Source organism: Lagopus leucura, unplaced genomic scaffold (assembly GCF_019238085.1).
Source record: "Lagopus leucura isolate 7727_CA_CO unplaced genomic scaffold, USGS_WTPT01 Super-Scaffold_100004, whole genome shotgun sequence".
Lineage (NCBI taxonomy): Eukaryota > Metazoa > Chordata > Aves > Galliformes > Phasianidae > Lagopus > Lagopus leucura.
The window spans coordinates 67,708,189-67,734,730 of record NW_024962264.1 but is presented as its reverse complement, the minus strand read 5'-3'; the positions used below and the strand labels follow the sequence as shown (position 1 = coordinate 67,734,730).

The window sequence follows — 26,542 nt, the reverse complement described above, 5'->3', positions numbered from 1 at the left end:
GAAAAAGTCTTTTAGAGTGAGGATGGTGAGGCACTGGCACAGGTTGCATGGAGAGGTGATGGATGTTGCATCCCTGGAGACACCCAAGGTCAGGGTGGATGGGGTTCTGAGCACCTGATGGAGCTGTAGATATCCCTCTTCATTGTGGGGGAGTTGGACTAAATGACCCTTGAAGGTCCCTTCAACTGTAAGGGATTCTATGGTACAGGCTGCCCAGGGAATGGTGGAATCACCATCCCTGAAGGTGTTCCAGAGCCTTAGAGATGTAGCACTGAGGGACATGGTTGGTGGGTAAGGTGGGGGTGGGTTGAGAATCTCAGTCCAACCACCCAGCTCTTCCCACTTCACTGCCAGAATGGCTTTTGGGCCCTGACAGCTTTCACAGCTTTATTCCAGCGTGGCAAGCTTTCATAATAGCAGTTGACACCTAACTTCATTTGAATTGATCTTGTGTAATAATTAGCTGATTGCAGCAATTGGCATAAATTACTGTGCTGATCGGAGGGTCTGCAGTGGACGGTGCCTTGTGCTGCAAGAAGGCTTCTGCTCTGGGGCCACCTTGCAGGGACCCTTGTGACCTGCAGGGATGTTGTGAAAGGGCAATGAGAGCATCCCTCCTTGGCAAAATTAGCTGTTAGGCCAAAATGCCAATGGTTTGAGTGAAGAGGGACCGGACAGCATCATTGATACCCCGAGTAGGAAGGGATCCATAAAGGATCACTGAGTCCAACTCCTGGCTCTATGCAGAACCAGCCAAAAATCAGACTGTGATCAGACTTCATACAAGTGTATTCCCATCTGTGAAGCTACTTGGGTCATCTAATGCAGCCTGCTCCAAATGGAGCTGAATGGATCTGCAAAGTCTTATTCAGCATGAGCCATCCATTTACGCTTACCCATGCTTCATCCCTCCAGTCCTGCATCCGTTCTGCTGGGCTGGGATGCACCCCTTGCACCCCTCCAGCTCTTCTTTTCCACTTTTCTCTCTTTTCTTGACTGCTGCCCTGCAATTAGCATCCTCCTAGTCTGCTGGAATCGGAGAGAAATCCCGGGACTTCTTAGATAGGATTAGCAGCAGTCCACAGCACTCCTCACCCTGCTTCTATGGGACCCTTGGGAGCACATTATGAGAGCTCGCTGTTTAAAAATGTTTATCCCTAGGCCATGCTACTGAGTGTTTTCCTAGGATACTAATGGACTGGAAAGCACTTTGTCGCCCCTGTGCAATACGAGAACATCAGCCTGCTTTTTGCAAAGCCAGAAGAGAAATTATTGAGTGCCTCTGCCTTTTCTCCATTATTACCAGCTATTTCTGATCGCCAGCCAAGTCCTGGGAACGCTGTTGCAGCTCAGTTGTTTTGTGTTCTTCGTTTTGCAAAATAAAAGGAGGGTTCCTTCTGGTTGTCTGTGAACATCTGAGAGAGATCTGATACGGGACTGGGAGAGGGTTTGCTGCAAATTGGATTGCAGAGTGAATGCTGTAACTTTCTCGAGGCAGAATAATGGCACGTTCTGCTCTGGCAGTTCTGACCCCCAGAATGGGGTTATGGAGCTGGTAGAGGAGATCGCGAGGATGCTCAGAGGTTGGAGCAGCTCTGCTATGGAGATTTACCCCCACCAGTGGGGGGATGCCTGTTTTTTCTGTGCTGAACATGCATGGAGTGGGCAGTTGGACTTAAGGCAGGAGCTGGGTGAGGATGTGGGACCCAGGCAGGGAGCAGTGGGAGAAGCAGACAGGTTTCCTCACTTCAAAAGTTGGACACAATGAAAATCCCTCCTTTGCCCAGAAGAGCCCCATCCCGAGAGGCATTCAGTGCTGCATTTGAATCTATTCAAAGCGTTTCTTTTTAATGAAAGAGAGAAAGAAACCCAGAGACAAAAGGCTTTTCTGGAAGAGAGGAGGGGGAAGGAAGTGGCTTCTGAAATATCAGTGATGACCCTTCCTTTAGCTGTGGCTGTAGGTTGAATGTCTCTGTAACAGCAGGACCTCACAGGGCAGAAGATAAGAGCACACACTTGTGCACCTCTGTTGGTGGGATATGGCCCCAGTGATGAAACTGGAGAGTTTGGTGCAGATTGGGTTAAAAATGTGAAGATGCAGGTGCTGGAGAGGAGACATCTCTGGATGGGCAGAAGGCTGAAAAAGAGCTGAGTGGGACCGGATTGGCACCAAAGATCACAGAGCTGTTTGCATCTGCTTTGTACAGGATAAAACACAACATGAAGGCCCTTCTGCCCCTTTTCCTGTGGCCACTGTCCCTCTGAGCAGTGGGACCCCATGGCTGTGGGCTCTCAGGGTCATGTGATGGCTTTTTGAGGCTGTGGTCCCAGCTGAGGTGGCCACAGTTACATGGAGCATCTCTGAAATCATTGGGGCAGTGTCTTTCCTAGAGTTGAAGAGGTGTTTTCAAGCCATTCCCACGGGAGGATAAGTGCTAGCACTTGGAAGAGATGGGAGAGGACTGGAGAAGGGTTGGAAGGAGAGACAGCTGAAATCCGGTTTGGAAGGAACAGATATGCATGTGGTCCTGTTACCTGCTGCAGTGGAGATGGGTGTAAATAATGGGTTGGACTAGATGATCTCAATGGTCTCTTTCAACCTTAATGATTCCATGATTCTCAGTGCTCCATCTCGCTGTGGTGAAGAAGGGCATCTTCAGGCATAGAAGACCCCGCTGGTAGGGATGAACCCAAAATTGGGCTCCTACCAAAGCCCTGGAGGAGCGAGGAAGGGTGCTCAGCCTGTGGTAAGGATCCAGGCTCACCTATGCTGGGATGCTGACACATCTCCTTTGGTCCCTCTTAGCCTTATCTCCTTTCCTCGTGCTTGTGGTGTTGGAGCTGCCCCTCACAGAAGGGCACTCTGCAGACAGAGGGTCAGCACAAAGAGGCAGTTTCCTCACAGTGACATCTCAGGAATTTGCGGTCTGTGAAGGCTGAGTCAATGTGAGCAGGAAAAGGCTGCCTATTTTTAGGACCGCTGCTATTTGGGGGTGACTGGCCTCTCTCCCTCCTCCCACATCCAGCATCTCAGCCATGCAGAGCTTGTGGTGCACCTGCTTTGCACGGGGAGGGAACTCGAAGGCACTGCTCAACAGCCATCCCCAGTGCCATACTGACATAAGTAAAAATTGGCTCCTTGGGGGCAGTGCAAGCCTTATAGCAGGTAACAGAGACCTTTCCCTGGGCAAATAGGTACTGTAGAATGTTGCCTGCTAGGATGAGCAGATGGAGGAGTCAAGGTGACTGGAAAGAGAGGATGAATGATCATAGAATCATTAAGGTTGGAAGATCATCAAGTCCAATCCCAACCCATCCCCCCCCATACCCACTGACCACGTCCCTCAGTGCCACATCTCCACGGCTCTGAAATGCCTCCAGGGATGGTGACCCCACCGCTTCCCTGAGCAGCCCGTGTCAATGCTTGACTGCTCTATAATAGCTTCTCTAGAGTCCAATCCTTTGACCATGTCGACCTGGCCTGGATGCCTGTGTACCTGCATGACCCACGGAGCTCTGCCTGGTGCCACAGTTTGTGTGCTGGTGAGCTGCCAGCTCCTGCATTTCTTGGCATCCTCTCCCCAGGAGTCAACGCAGCTTGGCATAGCTACTTGCTGGCATGGCATCACGGGACTTGTCCAGCTGCCAGTGCTCTGGGACAGCATCACCCTCAGAGTCAAGCCACCCCTTGTATGCCAGCTGTGGAGCATGGATGGCCTGTGGTCTACCGAGCTGCACAAGATGTGACATTGAGCCCCAAAAAAGCTTCAGGTCAGCCAGCAAGCTGCACTGAGAATGCAATGAGAGGTGTCCAGTCATCTCTTCATATGGACCCAGGACACCCCCAGTGCTTTGTCTTGTTGTGGCACAATAGCTCCTACTCTGAAGATGTCTCTGGGAGCCACCACCTTCTGCAGAGGATGACACACCAAGGTTTCCCCAGCAGGGTTTGCAGGGAGTCCTGTGTGCAGGATGGTCCTGTCAAAAAAGAAAATTCCTCTCTATTTTTCATTTTGTAAGCAAGTGCAGCCCTCTGCCCTCTTGCCATATAGTCTGCCCTTGGTCTGGAAAAATTGCTGCTTATTTTACACTTAGCAAAATATTAGCGTTTATTAGTATTATTTTCGTAGCATGCACAGATGACCCTCTGGATCATGATCATTTGGGTTTTCCCAGACCTTTCTCTACCCTTCTACCTTCCTGGAGCAGTGGGCATTCCTGATTTCTTCCCTTCTCTGGCTCCTGATGGCAGTTGGCTTCGTGCTCCTTCTTCCCACCCTAAAAAGAAGTCAGGGATCGACTTGTGTGCATCATTTGACTGTGGCTGTGGTCCTGTCTGAAGCAGTGCCCTAAAGCATGCTTGTAAACCCTCCCTGAGTGCTTTTCCAGCATGGATTCACTTAAAAACCTACAGAGGAATGATGCTGAAAATACATCTGGTGTTGTAGCAGCAGATCCCGCGGCAGCTGCTGTCAGCAGCACAGGTGAGATGAACGGCGTGGGATTGCTGTTGTCTGCTCACAGCCCAGGCAAATTAATAAGGATGTTGTGCTGGAAGGAATTCCGCCCCAAAGATAGGAAGTGCAAGCTTTCAACACATGCCAGGCTCCTCTGGAACGTGTTTCACAAGAGCTTCCCAGCTTACCTGCAGGTCTGAAGCATCCTGCTGCCCATGCTGAGAACCAAAGCCTCGGGAGTCCTGGGAGCTGGTGAGGGCCCAGCTCCAAGCTGTATTTCCCCTTTGCACATCTTGGTTCTCTCCTAGCACAAAGCACTAGGTAAAAAATAAATGGTTCAGGAAGAGGTGTATGTATGAGGCTCTATGAAATCATCACTGTCAGGAGGAATAATCCTCATAATGTAAGAAGAAGGACTCTCAAATAATCACTTAGAGGTTTCTTGCTCTTTACGTTTGCCATCAAAGGGCATCAGAGTGGAGGATGCATTTTGGTGCCTGGCGTTGAGGCAGGAGCAGAGGCATCTGGGACCTGATCGTGGTGCAGCTCAGGGTGGTCACAAAGTGGTACACAGGGGAGATAGGGACAGGAGGACATCATCTGAGATGGGAATGGGACATTAAGATGGACATGGAAGGGGCATGGCTTCTCCGTAAGGAACAGGCTGGGACTCTTCAGCTTGGAAAAGCAATGGCTAAGGGGGCTAAGGTGGGACTCTGGGCTCAGTGGTGTTAGTCCAACAAGGCTGAGGGTGAGCAGGGCTGGATGGGTACAGCACAGTCATTCCTGAAAGCAGTGCTGGGTGGGGACAGTGCTCCAGAAGCTGGGTGTCGTGTTCTCCCAGTAGCACAAGTAGTGTTGGCAGCTCAGAGTGCAGCATCCCAAGGAGTGTTTGCTTAGCAGGTTATCTATGCAGTGAATTTACTCCTCTTCTCGTGAAACCATAGGAAGCATTTTCTCATGGTTGTAAATAACCTAACGTTGCTTTGGCACAAAGTGAAGCAAAAAAGAAATAGGAGTGGGGTTAGACCACGAGGGCAATGCAAGCTGGCTTTTCTTCATGTAGGTATGGGAACAAAACACAATGTGATGGCATGCTATGAAGTACCTCAAACACCACTGATCCACTGGTTATTTATTCAGTGAGGCAGGGCTTTATGTCTCCATTAGATCTGGCCCTTATGACAGCTCTGTTGAGCTTGGTAGTCCTTCTCTTCCTTCATCCCTCATGTAGGGGGGTTGGAGCTTGATGATCCTTGAGGTCCCTTCCAACTCAAGCCATTCTGTGATTCTCCGAGTCTTCCAGATGGAAGATAGTAAAAAGGAGAAATGGGGACAAAACCCATCCTAAGAGCCCAGGGTAGAGATGAGTTTTCTGCAGCTGATGATGGTGTTGGGAATGCAATTGGCTTAGAGAAATGTGCCATCTTGCTGGAGGAGCCTCTTTGGCATGATTTCATAGAATGGCCTGGATTGAAAAGGACTGCAATGATCATCTAGTTTGGACAAATCTGTTGCATTTGCAACAGGGCTGATGGTATTTCCCAGTGCTCTCAACCCATTTATTGGCAAATGGAAAGCAAGGAGGAAACCAGAACTGTAGATGAACTGTGTTTCATTGGTCCTCTTTCCTTGGCCCAAAGCTTTCAGCTGTGTCCATCGTGCTGTTGGATCCAGAGAGAAGAGAATTGTCATGTGCTGTTTCTGGTTCCTTTTCATCCAAATGCTGCACAAGCAAGACAAAGCACATGAGAAAGACTACATCAAACCAAGTCATTTGCAAGCCCTGTAATGATTTCAAAGCCTCATTTTCCTTTTGCAGAGGATCTGGAGGGAAAGGGAGAAGTGTTGAAAGCCCAAATCTTCTTGTGAAGTCCAAAGCTAGGCGAGCAGAAGTGTTTGTTTAATGAATCTGTGCAGACACCTCAGGAACCCATGAGAGCAACACCTCCCTGCAAATCAGGTCATTTTCTTAGCTAGTGAGAAATGGCTTCCCAAGTTTTGTAGCACAGGGGTAGAAATCAGAGACCATTTGAAGGATTGAAAACCAAGGCCCTGGCTTTGCCTTTCCGTCCCACCAGGGTCCCCATCATCCTAGCTGGCACTGAGAGAGGTGGCTAAAATATTTTACCATCCCATTCACAAGGATGACACTCATTGCATCCCTTTCCGTGGGGAGCTGGGTCAGCTGCCATACTTAACTCCAGAAACTCTCCTAGCTGGTGAAAAAAGATGGAATAGTCAATGTAAACAAAATAATAAAACCCCTGGCACATATCTTGTGAGGTCTAATTATAGGGTATGGAAGCTAACGTGATGATATTTTCTTTGGATGTGTGGTGTAGATGTAATTACTTCTCCACAGATGATGCGAGATGTCCTTATGTAATCTGATGTTATTATTATGCAATTATGGAAATTTTCCTTCTCTGGCCCATCTATGGCTTTCTCCTCAACACCTTTTTTTTCTTTCACTTTAAAGTCTCTATGGATTATTCAGAAAGCAATGGGTGAATCAGTCAGGCAAGCAGTATGTAAGCAGAAGGGCAGTATGGTGGAAGCTTTGCTTGCTCCAAAGGATCTTTCTTGCTGGTTTTTTTTTTTATTAGTAGGTGATAGGAAGGGGAGCAGGGAGTGGAGACAAAACTGGTGGTTTCCAGTTAGAACCATAGAATTATTAAGATTGGAAAAGAAAAAAATGGAGTCCAACAGTCATCCCATCCCCACCATCCCCTAACCACGTGTCCCCGTATCCGACCTCTCCTGGTGCAACTTAAGGCCGTTACTGGAGAGACTGGTTTCCAGTCATGGTTCAGTGCCAGCCACTGCACAGGAATTTGTGTTTAGGGCAGGGAATCCCCACATTTCTCTGAGTACAAAGAAGCCATCTATGGGGAAGCCGATAGCTGAGGGATGTTTGTTACACTCGTGTCATTCATTAACTGTAAACTAACTCCTGCCAGAGCCCATTGCTGTCAGGCACGTCAGTCATGGATGTAGATGGCATTTCAACTCCCACTCACCTTCAGACGAATCCTTCTCTGTGATCTGTGCCTGGATCCTCAGGAACTAGAAAGAAAGCGTACACCTCAGGGCAGGCACACCAGCTTGGGGCCACTGAGATGCTCCAGGCTGCCTGCACCTCCAGCAGATCCCACTGTTCCTGCTCCTGCTGAAGCCCAGAGAGGCTTTGCTGAGGATTTAGCCTTTCTCCTCCCTTGTGATGCCAAAAAAAGTGCCATCCATCCTCATCCGAGGGGGCTGCCTCCAATCCCTGAATCCCAATGTGGATAGAAACAGCCCTTTTAAACAGGATGCATGCTGACCTGCTCGTTCCATTGGAAAGCTAGCTCTTCTGGTGGCAATTTGTTTTGCTCCAATTAATTTTTACCGGAGTTGACCTCCTGATTTGGGACTATGAATGGGCCTGGACACTCTCTAGGAGGTTTGCTTCCTTTCTTCCAGATAAGCACTCGGGGCCGGATGCTTAGACAAGCTTCTCCAGCCTAAAAATCAGCTGGGAGAGCTACTAACCCCAACTTTCTCCAGGCATATTGACTCCTCTTTTTGGAGACTTTGTCACCGTCTCCTGATCCTGGGGTAGCTCCACCAAAGCATGAAGAAAGAGAAGGGAAAAAGGATAGCATTGCTTGCCTACACCATTTCTTCAGCTCAAAAGATGAGAACCCTGTCCAGCTTTTATATGGTTCTAGCTCCCATGAGAGAAACAGGAGCTCTCTTCCCAGGCAAAGGACGTGTGGTGTGAAGGGCTAGTGAAAAGAAAACCCTCCAGTTTTTCCTTTTATTAGCTAAAGGAAGGAAGGTGACCATTTAAAATGCATTTCTTCTTGCCTAAGAGCAGCTACGATTAGCAGGCACGAGTGGGAGTGCCATATGGCCAGGGACAGGCATCACATGCTCCCCCACACAGCTCAGACTGACCTACATAGCATGGCCAAGCCACCATGCTGAAGCATCACAGCACACACACCAGGCTTTCATCATCTGCAGCTGGAGTTGCAGGAGCTGTGATTTACGGGAAGGCCTGGGCTATGCACCAGCTCCAGGCTTGCCAGCACTGCATAAGCTTGTCTGCTCAGTGTGGAGCCAACACAGCCCTCTCAGGAAGAGACAGCTTATACCAGCAGGGCTGCTTTGCCAGAATAGGAAACCATCTCTCTGGACAACAGGAACCAGAGTCTTTTGGCTTGTTCTCGTTGCCTCAAGCTGAGCAAGCAGATGCTGTCATGGGTTGGAGACGGAAAGCACCCCCCTTGCAACAAATGGCACCAACCCAGCTCTGCAGTGATCAGGACCCCCCCCACCAGTCCTCCACGGTGACTTGGAGAGGGTCCCCTCCAATCCACACTTCTGGGGCAGTATGGAAGTGCCTCAATTTTATTTATTGAGCATGATCAAATTCCCTCAGCGTTTTAGCTTTCAGACCGGCACAGGGATGACATCTCAGGGGTTAGACTTGGTGATTCTTGTGGTTCCCTTCTGGCTCAGGATATTCTGTGATTTTTATAGTGGGGAATATCTTAGAATCACAAGGTTGGAAGCGACCTATAAGATCATCTAGTCCAAATCTTCAAACAACAGCCACAGATTCAAGGCAGCTTACAACAAGGCACATCAAGACATGAAGCTGCGAACGCTCAAGGAGAGGTAATGGCCTCAAGTTCCGCCATGGGAGGTTCTGGTTGGATATTAGGAAAGATTTGTTATCCAAAAGAGTGGTCAGGCACTGGCACAGCTGCCCAGGGAGGTGGTGAGTCACCATCCCTGGAGGTGTTCCAGAACCCTAAGGATGTGGTACTGAGGGACGTGGTCAGTGAGCGTGGTGAGAATGGGTTGGGGTTGGACTTGGTGATCTTAGAGATCTTTCCCATCTTTAATGATTCTGTGATCCTATAAAACCCCTCCACAAGCTGTAGCCCTGCTGTAGCTCACCCCAAGGGGTGATTTGGGGTTACACCATGAGATTGGCCTTCTGGATGTAGACTGTTGGATGCCATTCACTTACTTTGTTGGATGCTATCTGCTTACTTTCCCCATTCATTGCAGGGGTGTTGGACTAGATGACCTTTAAGTGTCCCTTCCAACTCAAACGATTCTGTGATTCTACAACAAGTGGAGTTGGCTCCCAGCTGAGGGCTGGAACTGAATTTAAGCTGTAGTGATGCTGGCTGGAAAACTCTGGAGATTTACAACCCTGCCCCACAGTCAGGGCAGGGTGCCCATCTGGGAGGTTTGGGGTTTTGATCTCCTCGAGACTTTGAAAGTGATTACTCCTGTAAATAAAGGAGTCTGAGGATGGCTCTAGCCTACATCAGGGTGTTTTCACTGAGCATTTCTTTAAGGAAGAAATCCCAATGCGGGGAGCCAGGCGTCTGCTCCCATTTCCATCTCTCCCCAAGCACATTGATGCTTTCTGCCCACAAACCCCAGGGGAAAATCCCAACCCGGTGACGTTCCTTGCTGCTGACATTTTTGCTCCTGCTCTGATCGGAGCAGAAAACACTTAACCACTTTTATAGCCACAGTCCGGGGACCTCAAAGCTTAGAGATCTTGAACTGAAATGGCTCCAGCAGGAGTGAGATCACCCCGCCAGGGAGCTGCTCAGAGCCACTGCTGCAAGAGAAAGGAAAAGGGAAACAAAGGATCCAAGGAACAAAGCGTTTGGTTTTGAGTCGAGTTTATTTTTCTTTGCCTCAAGAGGAAGAAAAGGCATTGAAAAGAAAAAGAGGGGGGGAGGGTTGGGGGGTAAAGCGGTATTTTTTCTTTCTGAAAACTGAATTTTATTCAAGAGAAGGAGAGGGCATTGGAAAAGAAAACAACACACACCCTATTTCATTGAAGAGAAGGAAAAAAAAAAAAAAGGGAGAGAGAAAAACACCAGAACATTTCCATAGAAATAATTCTCAAACAAGAGAATTTCTCTGCAGAAGAGAAAAAATGAATAGGAGTCCCTGGGGTCCCATCTGATAGCAGTCAGTCCAGGAGATTCACTGAGCAGGGAAAGGAGATCTGCTTCTTTCCTTTTGCCCTTCTTCTTCCTTTCTTTCTGTTTTTGAACAGCTACAGGTGCTCTTTCTGTTGTGGCTCCCACCCCAAATCTGCAAACCCCTCTAATTTTAACCTCTTCTGCACTGCTAGACGCTTTGCAGCCTTGTGCGTGGTGGAAATCCATGCTGTTCTTGGCATGGGCGTCCAGAGTTCCAGGATGAACTCTGGGGTTTTGGTGGGTGTTCAATGTATCTTCCCCCAGGAAGACACAGTCCATCATTGCTGCGTAGGCAGGTGGGTAACTCCTAACCCCTAACACAAGGCTGAAAGTTGTCCCTGCTGATGAGCTCTGTAGAATGCTAATTAGAGTTCAAGCTGTGTTGTTAATTAGGGTGCAATCTGTGCTGATAACCGTGATCTGGTTGAATTTAAACAGCATTTAAAAGCGCATTGGCAGACTCGTGGTCTGACCCATGGCAGAGAAGGGTGGTCACTACCTGGAACTGACCATAGCTGCCCAAAAAGGGCAGTGTAGATCCGGATAAAACCTAAAATCAAAGAGGCTTGGTGGTTATATCCTTTGGGGACTGGGAAACGTGATGGTGTAGGTGCAACTGGACGTGCAAGAGCCCCTGCAAGATAGAATACTGTGAGCTGGGGGTCTCTGATGTCTCTCAGGCTGTGCAGAGGCTTTGGTGGAGGTGGTCCTGGTGGATGGGAGGTTCAACACTCATTGTCCTTGGTTAGAAATGGGAATTTAGGGTTCAGAAGCTTATGGCTTGTCTGAGAGTGCCGGGAGCATGGATCGTGGTGGAGATCCTGGTGTTCTCCAAAGCCTCCTCCACTGTGATTTATTCATCTTCAGGAAGTGCTTAGGTATAGCGAAGCTCCCAAGGAAGGAATGAGCATAACCTCAAGTAACATCAACGTGCACAACCCCAGCTGTTCTCCCTGGGGTGGGAAAGGCTTTTTTCCAGTATTTCTATTTCCAAGGTGCAAGCCATGAATCCTGCTGGTGGGGGTCTTCTAGTAAAGCCCAAAGCAGCCACTGCCTCTTGGGAATCCCCCACTTCTGAAGTCAAGGGGCAAAATTAAGAGCTTGAGGCTCTGTAGGAATCTATTTCTGCATGATTTACACCTTCTCCATGCACCCCAGCAGCGTGTGTTGCCGTAGTTTAAATACACATGTAGCCCATATTAGGTTATTGTTAGCATTATTGCTATTTTACCACTCTTGCAGCAATTAGCATGTGGTGGGCGATGCTGTGTTTGCAAGGCTGCAACCAACAGCTCCTTTGACACGCAGCCATCCTGCTGACAGCAAATTCCCTTGAGCAAGTAAGTCCAAATTAACGGCAGCTTTGTGTGGCTGTGTAACTACAAATAATCCCACATGAGTGCTGGGGGCTGGCTGGCCCCCCAGGAGAAGTTTGATTGCTCTTTGGCCACAGCTGAGAGCTTTTTCTGCCTGGGCTTGAGGCCACTTTGTGCAAGTTGATTGGTTGGCAGCCAAGCCTGGATGCTTAGAGCATCCCACGTAGAGCATTGCACATAGAGCATCCCACATTGAGCATCCCACTTACAGCACCTCCCCTATCCGTGTGCACAGGGAAACCTCTCCAACCTATTTGTTCAAATGGCCTAAAGGAAGCCAGAACCTGCCACAATTATGGACAGATGGGCAGCGTGACCGCTTACTGCTCGCTTCCATGGGAGACAGCAACTGCCCCTTCCATTTCCTCTGTGCTGAAATGTGAAAAGTGCAAATGGACTGCAGGGATCATATCCCACCATCAGTAAGGGTTTTTTTTTTTTCTTTTTTCAATTATTGTTTTAATTGATACGTGGCTTTATCAGAGATTTTGGGGTTGAGGTAGGGCAGCGTTGGCACAGAGAAAACACAGCCAGAATCCGCCTCCTCCGTGCCTGTCAGTGAGATGTAAAATATGAATTAACCCAAATCTTTGCATGCGTTGTAAGATATAAAATATGAATTTTATTTATGAATAACCCAAATTTTGAAGAGCTGAGACTGTCTCAAAGCTATTGGGCTGGAATCTCTGTCCCAGGGCTAATAATAGTGGGTCCAGCACCTGAAATGTCGCACATCCCTTTGTGCTGTGAGAACCCCCAGCACCTTTCCATGACAGATGCAGAGATGCTGGATGGTCTCTGGGTGCCTCCTTCCTCCTCACACTGTTGGCCTCTGGGTGCAAAGGTGCAAAGAAAGAGTTAAGGCACGGCACAGGGCTGGCGGAGGCCAATCAGGCAGAGCAAAGTGCGGCGCGTTGTTTACGCCAGGTAGGATTTGGGAGTTTTTCCTGGGGGTGCTGAGCAGGTGGATGATGAGCAGACAGCCCACGGCAGGACGGGGAATGCGGGAGGACAGAGCACTGGGTGCACCAGGTAAACCCCAAAGAGTTGGGGGAGGTTTTTTTTTGGGGGGGGGGGAGGGAGGGGCTTTGTTTCCTTCTCCCTCTTGCAGCAGCTTTTGGGGTCTTTGTTAGAGCTTGGAGTGGCACCAGGGTGGGACGTGCTTTGTCCCCAAGCTGTGTGTGGTGGGATGTAAGCTGTGGGCTGCTCTGGGGGGAAATGCTATGCCCGCCCCCCCCCCCCCCCCATGCATGCTCATCTTGGATCTAGCTGGCATCCACCAGCACCTTGCTCCCCTTCATTCTGGGGATGCAGTATCCCCACATCTCAGTGTGGTGTATCAGTTGTTGGGGGGCTCCCAGCTCAAAATGTGAGCACAGTTTCTCCCAGCAGCACGAGGCAGCTGCTCCACGCCCTTGAAATTCCTGTGAGTGAGCTAATTATAAATCACAGCCAGGCCAATGGTGATGGAATCCGGCTGGCACAGGGTTGGTTCACAGCCAACCCTGGCCCAATGGGGCACCCCATGGTCCTTCCCCTCTGAATTTTGCTTGGATGCCCAGGAGATCCCATGGGGGGTCAAGGAGTGGGGATGATCGGGAGATGCTGCAGGTGGAGGAGGGTGCCCCAAAGGCACATGGGTCCCCATTGGGGTCTTCCAAAACCTCCAGATGGAGACTGCAAAACCTGTAGCAACCCCACAGCACGTCTGGATGTGATCCTGGGCAAGCGGCTTCTGAGCAGAGGGTTGGATATAACGTCCCACTGATCTGTTGCAGCACAGGTTTCAGTTTGCATTGCAGTGATTTCCCTCCTGCCACTTCCTGATGGCAGCAGTGTACCTTCAGCACAGCGACGAGCTGGGGGAAAACTGATAGCGAAGCGGGAGGATTAGGTGGAGAAGGTGGAGCAGGCTGCACTATTCAGGCTTTGTGAGGAAGAACAATAGGGCCTTTATTGGGGAAGGGAGGTGGTGGGGTTGGCATGCTGGGGATAAATTGGTGTACAGTGTCCCTTAGGCAGCTGGGGGGACAGCATGTAGGGGTGTGGGATGGAACAAGTTGGTTCCCAAAGTGTCCCTCGGACGACTGGAAGGACAGGAAACTGAGATGTGGGATGTAGGATGGGACAGGCTGGTATCCAGTGCTAACCCTTGGCTAGCTTGGGGAAAAAGGACATGACATGGGACAGGTTGGAACTCAGAGCATCTCTTGGCCAACTAAGGGGACAGGGAACTTGGCCATGGGATGTGGGATGGGACATTTTGGTACCTGATGTGTCCCTTGGCCAGTTGTCATGACAGGGAAGTAAGACATGGAGCATGGGATCCCATATTTGACAACCCAGCGTGTCCCTTGGCTGGCTGAGGGATAAGATACTGGGACATGGGATGGGACACACTGGTATCTAGCGTGTCTCTTGGCTGGCTGGGGCACAAGGAACTGGGAGGGGATATTTTGGTACCTACTGTGTCCTTTGGCTAGATGTAGGGAGAGAGAACTAGGACATGGGACATGGGATGGGACAGGCTTGTATCCCATATGTGCTTGGCCAACTGAAGAGATAAATATGATATGGGATGGGGCATGTTCCTTGGTCAGCTGGCAAGATGAAGAATCTGGGACATGGGGGATGAGAGAGTTTGGTACCCATTGCATCCTCTGTGGTGGGACTCTCGGGACACCCAGGGCCCCTTGCAGCTGAGAACAGACAGCATCCCATGCTGGGAATGTCCCACACTGGGCACTGCCACCCACCCCTGACCTCAGCAGAGGGATGGATGGGGACGGAGGAAGCCACCATCTGTGGGCTCCCCCTTGGCAGCAGTGCAGCTCTCCCTGAATTGCTGCCTGGGTCTTTTCATCTCATCTCTTTTGTTTCAGGCTTATTATGTAAATAGCTGATGCAGCCCCTGTAATGAGAAAGTAGTTTCCCAGAATACAAAAGGCTGTAATTATCTCATTAGCAGGCAGAAAGGAAAAGGAAGCGTTTCTGAGCCACTTGCTTTTATTTCCCACAGAAGCTCAAGAAAGTGCAGCCCCCAAGGGTGACCTCAGTGTCCCATCTCCTGCCACCCTGACTTCATGCACAGAGAGGCACAGTGGGTCCAGATGTCTCCTACCCAGCCACATCCTGGGGGCTGATGGCTTCTAACTGAGAGCAGTAACTCCAGGACTGCTGTGGGTCCCCTATTCCCAAAAGCAGTATTTCCCAGCAGGATTCCCAAGCTGAGATGATAGTGTAGGTATGGTGCAGATGGCAGAGATGAGTGGCCTGGGGAAAGGAGAAGGAGAGCTCCAGGTCCTTGGAAAGCACAGGGAGTTCTCCTGACGTTGTCTGGATTCTGGCGATGGAAAAAGCTTGTGGGAGGGAAGTCAGCAATTTGCACAGTCCGCAGACAGGTTCACATCCAGCAGGGCTGTGCTTCTGTGCCATATTTCAGTGGTGGAAGAAAACCTGGCAGCCACCAAGTCAGGAGAGGGGAGAAGGAGTTGGGGGAGGTGCAGAAACAATGATTTGAGGGATGGAAAGAATGCCTGGGAGCGAGCAGTTGAGAAACCTCATTCTGTTTTCCTCTTCAAAGTGAGGCAATTTGAGAAGGGTGAAGGAGAAGAGGAGATGCTGACATGCTGGAGCCAGATCAGAGCAGAGCAGAGGTGTCCCTGCTTCTTGCATGCACTCATGTGGGCATGGTGGTAGAAATGGTGGAGTCACCATCCCTGGAGGTGTTCAGGAAACATGGAGATGTGACACTGAGGGACGTGGTTTAGTGGGCATGATGAGGACGGGTTAACAAGTTGGACTAGATGAACTTATTGGTCTTAATGATTCTATGATTGGCCTGCTTTGGGCCCAGCATGGCCATAAGAAGGTAGCACATGAGCAGCGGTAACAAAGAAAACCTTGCTGGAGAAATGAGGCAAGTCCATCCAACCTCTGCAGCAATCCTCCATGCAGGGACAGGAGGTGGGCTCCCATCTCATTACTGCTTCTGGAGGTGTTTCCTGGGGATGCAGGGTGTCCATACCAACCCCAGCAGCAACCTTTGAGGTTGTGGTGCTTTTCTGAGACTCAGGCTCAAACACCAGGTTGGATATGAGGAAAAAATTCTTCTCAGAAGGAGTGGTGAGGTATTAGAAAAGGCTGCCCAAGGAGGTGGTGGAGTCAGCATTGCTGGAGGTGTTCAAGGAAAGGGTAGATGTTGCACTAAGTGACACGAGTGGGTGGCTGAATTAGATTATCTTACTGATCTTTCAAACCTCAATGATTCTATGGGCTTCCAAGGAGTTACTTGCCCAGCCTAACTGCAGGTTTTGCGTTTCAGTGCTGGTTCTCCTCCAGGGCTTGTTAACCTCCAAACACAGGTGGTTTTACTCCCTACAGTCTGCTGTCATCCCACAGCTAGCCTATTAGTGGTCTTCCCTTCTTCATCCATGCATCTTTCTGTAAGAAGCTGATATGATCACAGCACTTTCCTTTCAAACTGTGACACTTTTCCTATCCCGCTCCATCACCCTGGACCAAGGTGACTCAAGGCCAGGTTGGATGGTGCTTTGGGCAGCCTGGTCTAGTGGAAGGCATTCCTGCCCATGGCAGCTGGAGCCAGATGGTTTATTAAGATCCCTTCAGACCCAAACCATTCCACTGTTCTAAGAATTGCTGTTCTCCAGACACCTCTCTGGTACCAGTGCCAACAAACTGGAAAACCAACAGAGCCCTAGGCACTGTGCAGGTGTAGGTCCTCCAGAAACGAGTGTTTACGCCCTTCCACTGATTGCGTGCTCATTAAAACCCAAGCAAACCAACTTGACAGCTGAAGGTCGTGGGCACACCTGTTACGAGGTGCGTGGGGGGGATTTTTGACCTTTGGGTGCCTTTGCAGGAGGAGGAAAGTGGGAACCACACGTGAGCATTCCAATGCACTGCATTGCTCTCAGGCTGTTTGCTGTCGCCTGCCCTGCCTGCGAGCAGCGATTGATTTCCCTCCCACATGGCACAGTGCCTAGGTATGTCTCCCAAAGGCCTTTGTTACTAGAGTGTTAACAATTAACCTGCTCAGGCAGAAATGGAGCCAGGCCTTCATAATCTAGGCTTAGTTAACTATTCAGCTGCTTATCGGAGAGCAGTTTTTCTTCTGCTTAACTGGAAGGCGTTTGCTAACTCGTTTGGATAAGGCAAAGTGTGAAGGCGGTGGAGCTGTAGCCCAGGAATCTATGAAAACTATGCTAAGAGGCAGATGTGAAGGACTCACCCACCGCATGCAAGAGGAAGGAAATCTCACCTCAGGTTTTCTGCATTAGATGCAAAATTGTCACTGTGCACAAGGCATGGCTGCTCAGGGAAAGTCTGCATAACCCTGCAGTGAGATGGAACGAGCAACTCATGCAATATGGAGAAGGGTGTGGAAGGAGAAGGAACCTGCTTGGACCCATGGACATGTGCTGTTGGGAAGATGCCTGCAAGCATCGATCCAGGCAGACAAAGAAACTCTTTTCAGCTTTTTTGAACATGCAGATGCTTGGAAGTGGGGAAATTAGATCAGGAATTGTTCTGGAATGGTTCGGTTCTCCTCCTGCAGAAAGTCTGTTTCTTTGGTTTAGCCGTTGCCGAGGGGCTTTGGGGAGCCATGGGCAGAGCAAGGGCTGAGGGGTGGCTCTTAGGTGGCTGCAGCTGCAATGGGCATTGGGATGGTGGGATGGAACAGGTGTGCTCTCCAGGGCCCAGTGAGGACAAGAAGGCAGCCCTGGTGCTCCCAAGGTGATTCCTGCAGATCCACTTCCACCCTACTTGCATGGCTTGGGGAATCTCTTCACCACCCAGCCATGCTAAGTGGGGACCTTCCTCTCCAAAACAATGGTGATGCACTGGCACAGCTGCCCAGGGAGTGGTGGAGTCACCGACCCTGGAGGTGTTCCAGAACCGTGGAGATATGGCACTGAGGGACGTGGGCATGGTGGGGTGGGTTGGGGTTTGGATTTGGTGATCCTAGAGGTTTTCTCCAACTTTCATGATGCTTCTCATTCCTTCAACAACTAAAGAAAGAACTTGGGAGCAAAATGCTTCTCAAGGTTTGCTGCTTGGTTTGTGCCAAGGAGATCTGGGTTGTGCAGAGCTAACTGGGTTAAGGTAACCAATCAGTTTTCACAGGCTCCCCAGGGGTGGGTGAAAGTCAAAGCTCTTTTCAGAGAAAAAAATAGAATAGCTTGGGAGGCCACGCTAGATGGGCTGTAGCCCTGCCAAAAAGCAGACGCCGGCCTGATGCTCCATCTTTAATTTGCTAATGCAGTGTAAGAACAGCTGCGTCTCCAGAGAGCCAGCACAGCCCCAGTTCTGCATCAGCGTTACAGGTGCTGGAGGGCAGAGTGGGAATTTTCCAGTCCCGAGGTCCCACCATGGATGGAGCAGCAGGACAGATGTCTGCATTGTTTGCTACCTCATCTCGTCTGCTTCACGCTTTAATTAGGCTGGTTGTGTTTAATGAGGCTTCCTAGGGAGCACAGGACCGTAAATCTAATGAAATCTGGGGGTTCATAAATACTGTGGCTGCTGTTGCACAGTGTGCTGAGGTCCTTGGGGATGAGCACAGGGTGAAAAGCTCTGCAGGACCACGAAAGAAGAAATCAGATGTGGAGGCAGCGAGCCACAGCCCCAGCTCAGCTCTGGCTGGTTCTTTCATTGGGAATTATCCATAAACCCAATTTTAGTTAGCATTCCCATGGCACCCATCCCTCACCCCAGCCATGCTCAAAACCTGATTTCACAGTTCAGTTAAGGGGTGAGCAAGGCAAAACCTGTCTAAGAATTGGTGCTGGCCAAAAGAAACAAAAGTTCCCCCCCGGATCTTGCCCCCCCCCCCCCCCCCAAAAAAAAAAAAATCCCTTTTTGGCAAAGAAAGCTGTAATGCTGGGGATCTGTTGGCACTTCTGGAATCTCCTTGAAAACATATTTGAAATGCTTGCCCGTATGCTCTGCTTATCAGCTCCTGGGTTTACAGTAAACATAAGCTAATAGCCAGTTTTTTGGTTTTTTTTTTTTTTTTTTAGAAAAATTTTTTGGTTTCTTTCCAGTTAAAAGGGAGGGGGGGGGGGGGAAAGAAATCATGCAAAAAAAAGTTCTATTTGCAGAGACTGCCTCTGTGACACAGCTTTGATCCCACGCCGTGAGACAGCAGCTGAAGCATCTGCCCTTGGGTCGCTGGGGCTGAACAGGAATGTCAGCACAATGTCTCAGTGTTGTAAGGATGTGATCCTAAGCGAAAGCCTCTTAATGTGAAAACCATTCCCTGGGATCCTTGGGGTCTCTGAGGGCTGAGAAAGGCTGTGATGAGGACCACTGATGGTGGAGCTGATAAGTCACCTTCCTCTATGGTGGCCTAAAGGTCACTGTCATCTCTCTGTCCAGACCGAAGCTCCTTCCTGAGAGAAGAACATTTCTCTTTTCTAGCTCACAATGCTTGCTTTTGTGCTGGCTTTTCTGTTTTGTTTTGAAGAATCAGACTTTCCAATGATCTCATCCTGCCCTCAGAATCACAGCACGGTTTGGGTTGGAAGGGATCTTAAAGCCCAATCAGTTCCAACCCCTGCCATGAGCAGGGCCACCTCCTACCAGAGCAGGAGCCCAAAGCTCCATCCAGCTCCATCCTGACCTTGAGCCACATCCATGGACAGAGCAGAAATCAGCACAAGTGTGTAAACGTAAATGTGTTCTGTTATAAATAACTGCCTCTCGTAGCAATCTCTCTGATTGCAGTGTTGGATGGAGATACTAAGAATCAATCAGGGGATCACGCAGAAAGCATCAGTGCCAGACCAGTGTTGCAGGGTGGATTTTGGATGTCCTTTCAGGATGGAGAAGGTTACACCACCAGCCGCATCCTGTTATGGACAGGTGGACACATCTGGTGTGTCTCAGCTCACAGAGGCTCCTTCAGGTCCACTCAGGACTCGAGCTTGGCTTTCCAACCCACCTGGCACAACTTTCTTTCCCTTCCCTATTTTGGCCCAGAGGGGCTCTGCATCATTTCCCTTCAGCACCATGGTGCCAGCCCCACCTTACTCAGACCACATTTCATGGCAGTTTTCTTTAAGGTCAGGGCTCTGGAGAAATAGAGGCTACAAGCAGTAACCCTGAAGGAAGTCTGTAGAAATGCAATGACAAGCAGCACGGACTCATGATTTTTTCCATTATTAGTACAAGTTTCCCATTATTAGTATAAATACCAATATTACATCAGGGCTGAGCTCTACAGCTAAGTAAGCTCTCCAAAGAAATAAGCTCAACTCTTCTGCTGGAGCTGGGGAAGAGCTGACTTAACAACTCCACCTCAAAAAGAAGGAAAACCCCACTGAAATACCCTCCTGATCTCCCTTTCCTGCCAGCCCTGTCTAAGCCTCCCTATCACCAATGTTCTATCCAAAGGGCAATACTTTCTCAGTGTCTTTTTGATCCGGAGGGAAACCTGCATCCCCCACTGCTCCTAAGTCTTGCTTTAGTACCCATCCTGGCAGGATGATTCACCTTGGAAATTCTGAAATTGAGAGCTTGAAGGCTTGGTTCAGCTGTGCCCAGTGTGAATTGAAACACCTGAAGGCATCAGAGACCTCTGCACGGGCTGGTAGATAAAAGATGGGACTCCAGATAGACTAAAGCTCTTCTGGAGCAGCACTGGGAAGAGCATGCAGACCCTACAAGGCAAGTTAGAAATGAGAAGTGCATTGGTTTTCACAAAATATAGAGACTGTAGGATTCACTACAATCATCCAAACTTAGCAATGTGACTTCTCCCTCCCCTTGCAACGTATCAGGTAACAGGATCCTGCATCAAAGGAACAGTGTAATAAGATTTGGTGTCAGATTCTTCATTATCTAATAAGGCAATCAAAAAAGGTTTGTTGTGAGCCTTTATTTCTTGAAATGGGATAAGACCCAATGCAGAGTAGATCCTGAAAGCTGGGTGCAAGAGTGCATGGGCAGCTTTATTTTCAGAAGGGATTTTCAAGAAGAGGCCTGAATTTTTCCAGAAGTGATAAACTGTATTCCTGTAAGACTTGTCTGGGCATCAATAGCTCTAGACCTTGACCCCCTCAGTTGTTAGCAAGTTCAACACTAATGTAACCACCACTATTTGGGGAATTTCCCTAAAATACAGATGTTTCAGGTGTTTCCCCAAAACACAGATGTTCACAGAGCTTGGATGTCTTTGAAGCCAGGGTTGAAATCACAGGGCTGGGGTTTCAAGTGGTGATAGAGCTTGGGGACAGTATCCAGTCGTGTGAAGGCTGGTTCCAATGGAAGAGGAAAAGAAATAGGTGTTATGGGACTGCAACCAGGTCAAAACAACCATTTATCAGCATGTTATCTCCCTTGTTTTGGTCAGTCCAAGGCACAGACTGAGCGCTGCTCCTCCTAGGAGGGTTGAAGGTCACAGAGAGGAGGGCAGCCCCATCATCTGCTGCATGCCACACGCTGAGCTGTGACAGCTCCTGCCCTTGTGCCACCCAGCCCATGGATCTGCTCATCTCTGCATGATGCCGATCTACAAAAGGGTATGGAGGCAAAAAGGCCTCTCTTTAAAATTCCTTCACTTTTCCTCCTTCTTCCAGTGCCACTGACCTGTGCCTCCACCTCACCTGTGAGCTGCCATGGCCACGCTAGAGACGCTGCCAGTTCTTAGTGACCCAACATACCCCAATCCAGAGCACTTCCACGGCTTTGCTCCTCGGCCATCCCAAAACACCTCCCGGAGCATCATGGGGAGCGTGGGGAGCGGAGTGGCCAACGACCAGGAGTTTGCCATGAAGAGCGTGGGGACCCGAACGCAGAGCAGCGGCCGGCAGATGGAGGGGTCACGCAATGGGTTCTCCACAAGGGAGATCTCCAACCGCTACTCCGGCGAGGAGAAGACGTACAAGTCAGAGAAGGTCTCCAATTCCCTCTACATCAACGGCGACCTGCGTAAGAGTGAGAAGGTGAAGATGGACATCTGTGGGAATGTGACCACCAACAACGAGAAGAACATGCCACCTCCTCCCCAGTACCGAGAGCCCAGTAACCCACCAAAGATATTGCCAATCTCCGGCAAACTAGACCAGGTGAGATATCTCCTGCCTCCTGGAGCAGTGTGGTGGTTGTGGCTTGGCTCTAAAAGCACAACCCAGGCAATGGAGTAATCCTGACAATTAGTCTAATTCTTACTATGTAGATGGCGCAGTTTTTATTTACAGTTAATGCAATACTACTTTCGTGGGGCTGAGCAAAGGAGAATGCTAGTTCTGGAGGGATCCAAGAGCATGATAACAACTCTTTCACAGCTAAGCTTCCAGTTCTTTGAATTATTTAACCCACCTCAGTTACTGTGCCTATCTCTCCTACTGACAGAAGGGAGAGCCGGAGCTGCTTCAATTTCCAGTCAGCCCAGCATCAGTCAAATTCTTATTTTGGGGCCATTTACAAGCCATCTTCTACAGCCCACTGAAACAAAAAGGTCTTACTTGAATGAAGCTGTGTGTATCTGTTCAAAATCTGGTGAGGGGCAATCTGATGAGGCTTGTAAACTACCTCTGCAAACATTATTCCCTGTCCAAGCACAGTCCTCATGGCTCATATCAGCTTAGAGGATGCCCAGAGCCCAGATGTTTTATGCAGCCTGCTGCTCTGCTCCAGCAGATCCTGTAATTTGTGTCCTGGGGAGGCTGCCAGAAGCAGTGTCGTTTCTGCAGCGTTTGGTGGCCTTGTCTCGTGGGCCATTAACCTGATGCCTCCCATAGTCCATCTCAGTCCCACGTGACAGATGCCAGATTTTTGGTCTCCAGCCTTGCCTGCTCACCAGGACTCGTTTTGTTTCTTCTGCAAGGCATTTTCAAATACGAGGCTGGTTCCTCTGGGCTAATTTTCACCTGCAGCCCAACCCACAGTAGGGGAGACTCAATCCTATTTTGAGGAAAATTTTATTTCTGTAGGTGCACTCATGGGGAGAGGAATGTGCAAGACTTCAGAGGTTCTAAAATCCTCTGTAAATCCTTTGCAGCTGCAATCCATTTTCCCTCCAGCGTTGTGTTTGCTCACAGGAAACAAAAAAATTAAATCAGGAGCAGCTTCAGCACGTTACTTGCCCAGCATCACTATGATGGGGCTGTAGATCCCACCTGCTCCTGCCCAGTGCATGAAGGATATGATATCCATGTAGAGGAGAGCCAACTGCCATGTGCTTCTAGAGCAGGACAGCTGCTCATCCGTGGGGTTAATTCAGTTTTCAGCAGAAGAAAAATGCACCTTCCAATCTAGGTGTCCTTCAAAATGTAATCTGCCAAAATTGAAGTTGTTTTGATCAGGTCTGGTAAGCAGGTGGCAGCTGTTCTTTTAGCAAAGAGCAATCAATGGTAAGAGGACCAGTGGGGTATTCTGGGAAAAAAACATGCAGACTTGGGACAGGTTCAAGCTCTTTTGTCACTTGGGCCAAGGAAGATGAAGTGTTAATTTATGAGTGGCCGACTCTTCTCAGGTTTCACATGTTAAATCCCAAATGACCCGGGGTGTGTTAAGGCTGAGAAATGTTGAACCAGCTAGCTGGAGTGGCCTCAGCTCCACCAGACTCAGCCTGTGTTGATGTATCTCTTGTGTGTGTCGTTATCAAACGTCCTGCTGTCTTTGATGCGTGATCCTTTTTCCTTTTGCAGAGCAATGAGCCCTTAGTTAGACCCTCAGCCTTTAAACCAGTAGTTCCTAAAAACTTCCATTCCATGCAGAACCTCTGCCCGCCGCAGAGCAACGGGGTGACAGAGAACAGAAAGAGCTTGAACCACGCCAACAGCAATAGCCCATCCGCACCCAAAAGTGGACTCGACAAGAGCAGCCTTAACAGGACTACAAACCAAGTGGGAGGCCTTTCGGATTCGGGCCGTAACTCGTTAACGAGTCTGCCCACGTATGGGACAGGCTACAGCCAGCACGTGGGCCCCATGAGCGCCTCGACCAGCCACATCAACCGCATCGGCACGACCTACACGGACAAGAACATCGTGGGGTACAACGGGATATCTACCTCAGACAGCGGCCGCTCCTCGAGCAAGAGCACCTCGTCGTTCAACAGACTGAACCATCTCAACGAAACGATGCCTTTCCACTCTCCTTCCACCGACGACATCATCCAAGACTTGGAAGACAGGCTGTGGGAGAAGGAGCAGGAGGTGCTCCAGATGAGAAGAAACTTGGACAAGAGCGAGGCAGCCATCTTCCAAGTGTTCGAGGAGAAGCAGAAGATCTGGGAGCGGGAAATGGAGGATCTCAGGCAAAACTACGCCAACAAATTGCAGCAGGTCTCCAAAAAGGCGCAGCGGGCGCAACAGGCCTTGCAGCTCCAGATATTCAAGCTGCAGCAGGAGAAAAAAAAACTCCAGGATGACATGGGGCAACTCCTGCAGCAGCGAGAGGAGCTGGAGAAGAAATTTGTGGCTTTCAAGAAGGAGCAGGCTGAGTTCCTCCCGAAGATTGAAGAGACCAAATGGGAGGTAAGAGTGGTGTTGTAAGAAAGCTTGAATGAGGCTTTCATCGATTACCCAAAGTACCTGCATTGGTCCCATGAGCAGCCCAAGACAAGAGCTGTGGGTGAGTGGCCTGTAGATAACAGGAGACACTTTGGCCACCTCTCCGTGTCTGAGCTTCAAACCTACAGTTTTCAATTAAAATAAAATGAGTGCAATAATTTTTTTGTGTGCACGTCCTGTGCTGGTTAATAATTAGGCTTCACAGTCAGGTCACTGCAATGTGGGAGATTTGAATCCAGTTTCAGTGAATAAAGATTTCTCCATACAGGTATTTGTGCCTCCCAAAATTGGGTTTAAGCCTATTTTAATTAAATTCTTCTAACACCTGCGTTTGGGCAAAGCTTGAAATGGCTTTTCAAATAAATATTTGATTTCTGTTCTTGCTGAAGATCTAAAGCAAATGAGCTAAGGATGATACCCATAGCCAAGTCTACCTCATGCTTTCCATCGCAGTGCCCTGTTTTCGGTTGCTAATAAGTTGATCTCATTCAAAAGGCTGAAAGGCAAATTCCTCTTTACACATTTTTTACTTCTGTTTTTATTTTTAGAACATTTTATCAAACCCCATTTGAATAGCCAGTGCTAACACAGTTTGGGTGGGTTTTTTTCAGCTTGATCGTGTAAAGAATTTTAATCCTTCCATGGACTGGCTAGAAACTTGAAATTCATTAAGGCTGCAGTGGGGAGGAAAAAAAGAAAAAAAAGTAGCTCTAGAATCATGAAGGCCCTATTCTGCTAATCCTGATGGAAAGTCAGTGGAAGTGGGATTAATTAGGGCTCTGCAACACACTGTTTGGAGATATTCAGCATAGCTTATTAGAGGCTTGCTCTAAAATTTCTGCAAGTTACATGCAGGACAAGCAAGGCTGCCTTGTCCAACATGGTGCCTCCTTTGACCAGGTGCTCTGCCCAGGTTTTGTGTGTCTTCCGTTAAGTTAGGTCTGGAAAGCTTCCTGATTCTGCACTGGTAAAACCACCAAATGATTTTTGATTGTTTACTACTCTAGTTCAGTCTGCAGCAGCTAACCCAGTGATAGAGATGCAAAGAGATGCGATTCAGCTGATGGATCTTGACACCTAAAATTTGTAGACACCTATTCTCATTGACTGAGATACACTCCAGACTCCACAGACTGTATTGCCTAAATTTCCCCAGCACGCAACTAAAGACCAAAATTTAAGTGTTTTAATCTGTTAGTTGCTTCTTATCCAAGCTGTTCTTCATCACGTATTTCTCTGCCTTTTGGGAAAAGCTAGCCCACAGAGAGCACTTCCAGTAAACCCACGATTGGGATTGTGCACTTTTTTAGCTGAGCATTAACTGTGTCACTGTAACTACGGCTAAACCAGCGTGATGTTGTTCTGCATCTGCTGCAGAGAAACACTGGGGTGAATGTGAGTACTCAGATTTATGTCTTTGAGCTCCAGAAAAAGCTGGTATCTGCAGGAACTGACTGTGGGTATGTATCCTAGCTCTTCAGCTGCTGACAATGGGCCATCCGGATTGCGAAGCTTAAAGGCTTTGCTCAGTATTATGCACCAGAGTAGTTTTCTACAGCTGAGAAAAACTAAGGTTGCAATGAAGGCAGTGGAGGAGCATCCTTCCCAACAGGAAGGGTTCTTGCAGATGCTGATAAATGGAGAAAAGGACAAATATGTCACGTGTGACAAGAGACAGGGGCTTCAGGAAGGCAGGACATCCAGTCCTGGAGGTGGCTACCAAGTCTGTTTTTAATTTTGTTCATCCTCTCTGATCACTGCTAGTCCCTTCGTGCTGCTTCCCTGCCCAGGTTCCTGCCAGCACAGATTTTATCTGCAATCGTCCTGAGATAGATCTGCTAATACAAAGACATGGAAACCCCCAAGTCCATGGGAAAATAAGGGTTTGGTCATTTTTATAGATCCCTTTCAACACTTTTGTGGACATTTGCTGGATTAAGCAGAACTAGAGATGTGTCATGTAATAACTGTGCCACCTACACAGCACATACACACACCGCAGCAGGGGTATTTCCACTAGGTGTTTGCATGGGACTTCTGTTCCTAACCACATGGATGAGACTCCACTGGAGGCAGTCAGGATGAAACCTGTGCTTGCTAGCCCCAGTTCAGCAAGAGTGAGCTGCATCTCTCACCTTGATCTTTAGCAGAGAGGGCTG

At 49.0% G+C, this 26,542-nt stretch overlaps 1 protein-coding gene across 5 annotated transcripts in view; it reads left to right on the top strand.

The window, feature by feature from the left end:
- The window catches only part of LZTS3 (leucine zipper tumor suppressor family member 3), a 41,578-nt gene that overhangs the window by 6,315 nt on the left and 8,721 nt on the right, over positions 1–26,542 (top strand). For 2 of the 5 annotated variants that reach the window (XM_042870999.1, XM_042870997.1), the window contains exons 2-4: positions 12,077–12,263; positions 21,444–21,932; positions 23,517–24,347. In XM_042870999.1, coding sequence (XP_042726933.1) covers positions 21,483–21,932; positions 23,517–24,347 — 1,281 coding nt within the window. In that variant the 5' untranslated portion in view covers positions 12,077–12,263; positions 21,444–21,482. Of the gene's footprint in view, positions 1–12,076; positions 12,264–12,789; positions 12,874–21,443; positions 21,933–23,516; positions 24,348–26,542 lie in introns of those variants that run through there. The other 3 variants (XM_042870995.1, XM_042870996.1, XM_042870994.1) reach the window with 2 other exon arrangements.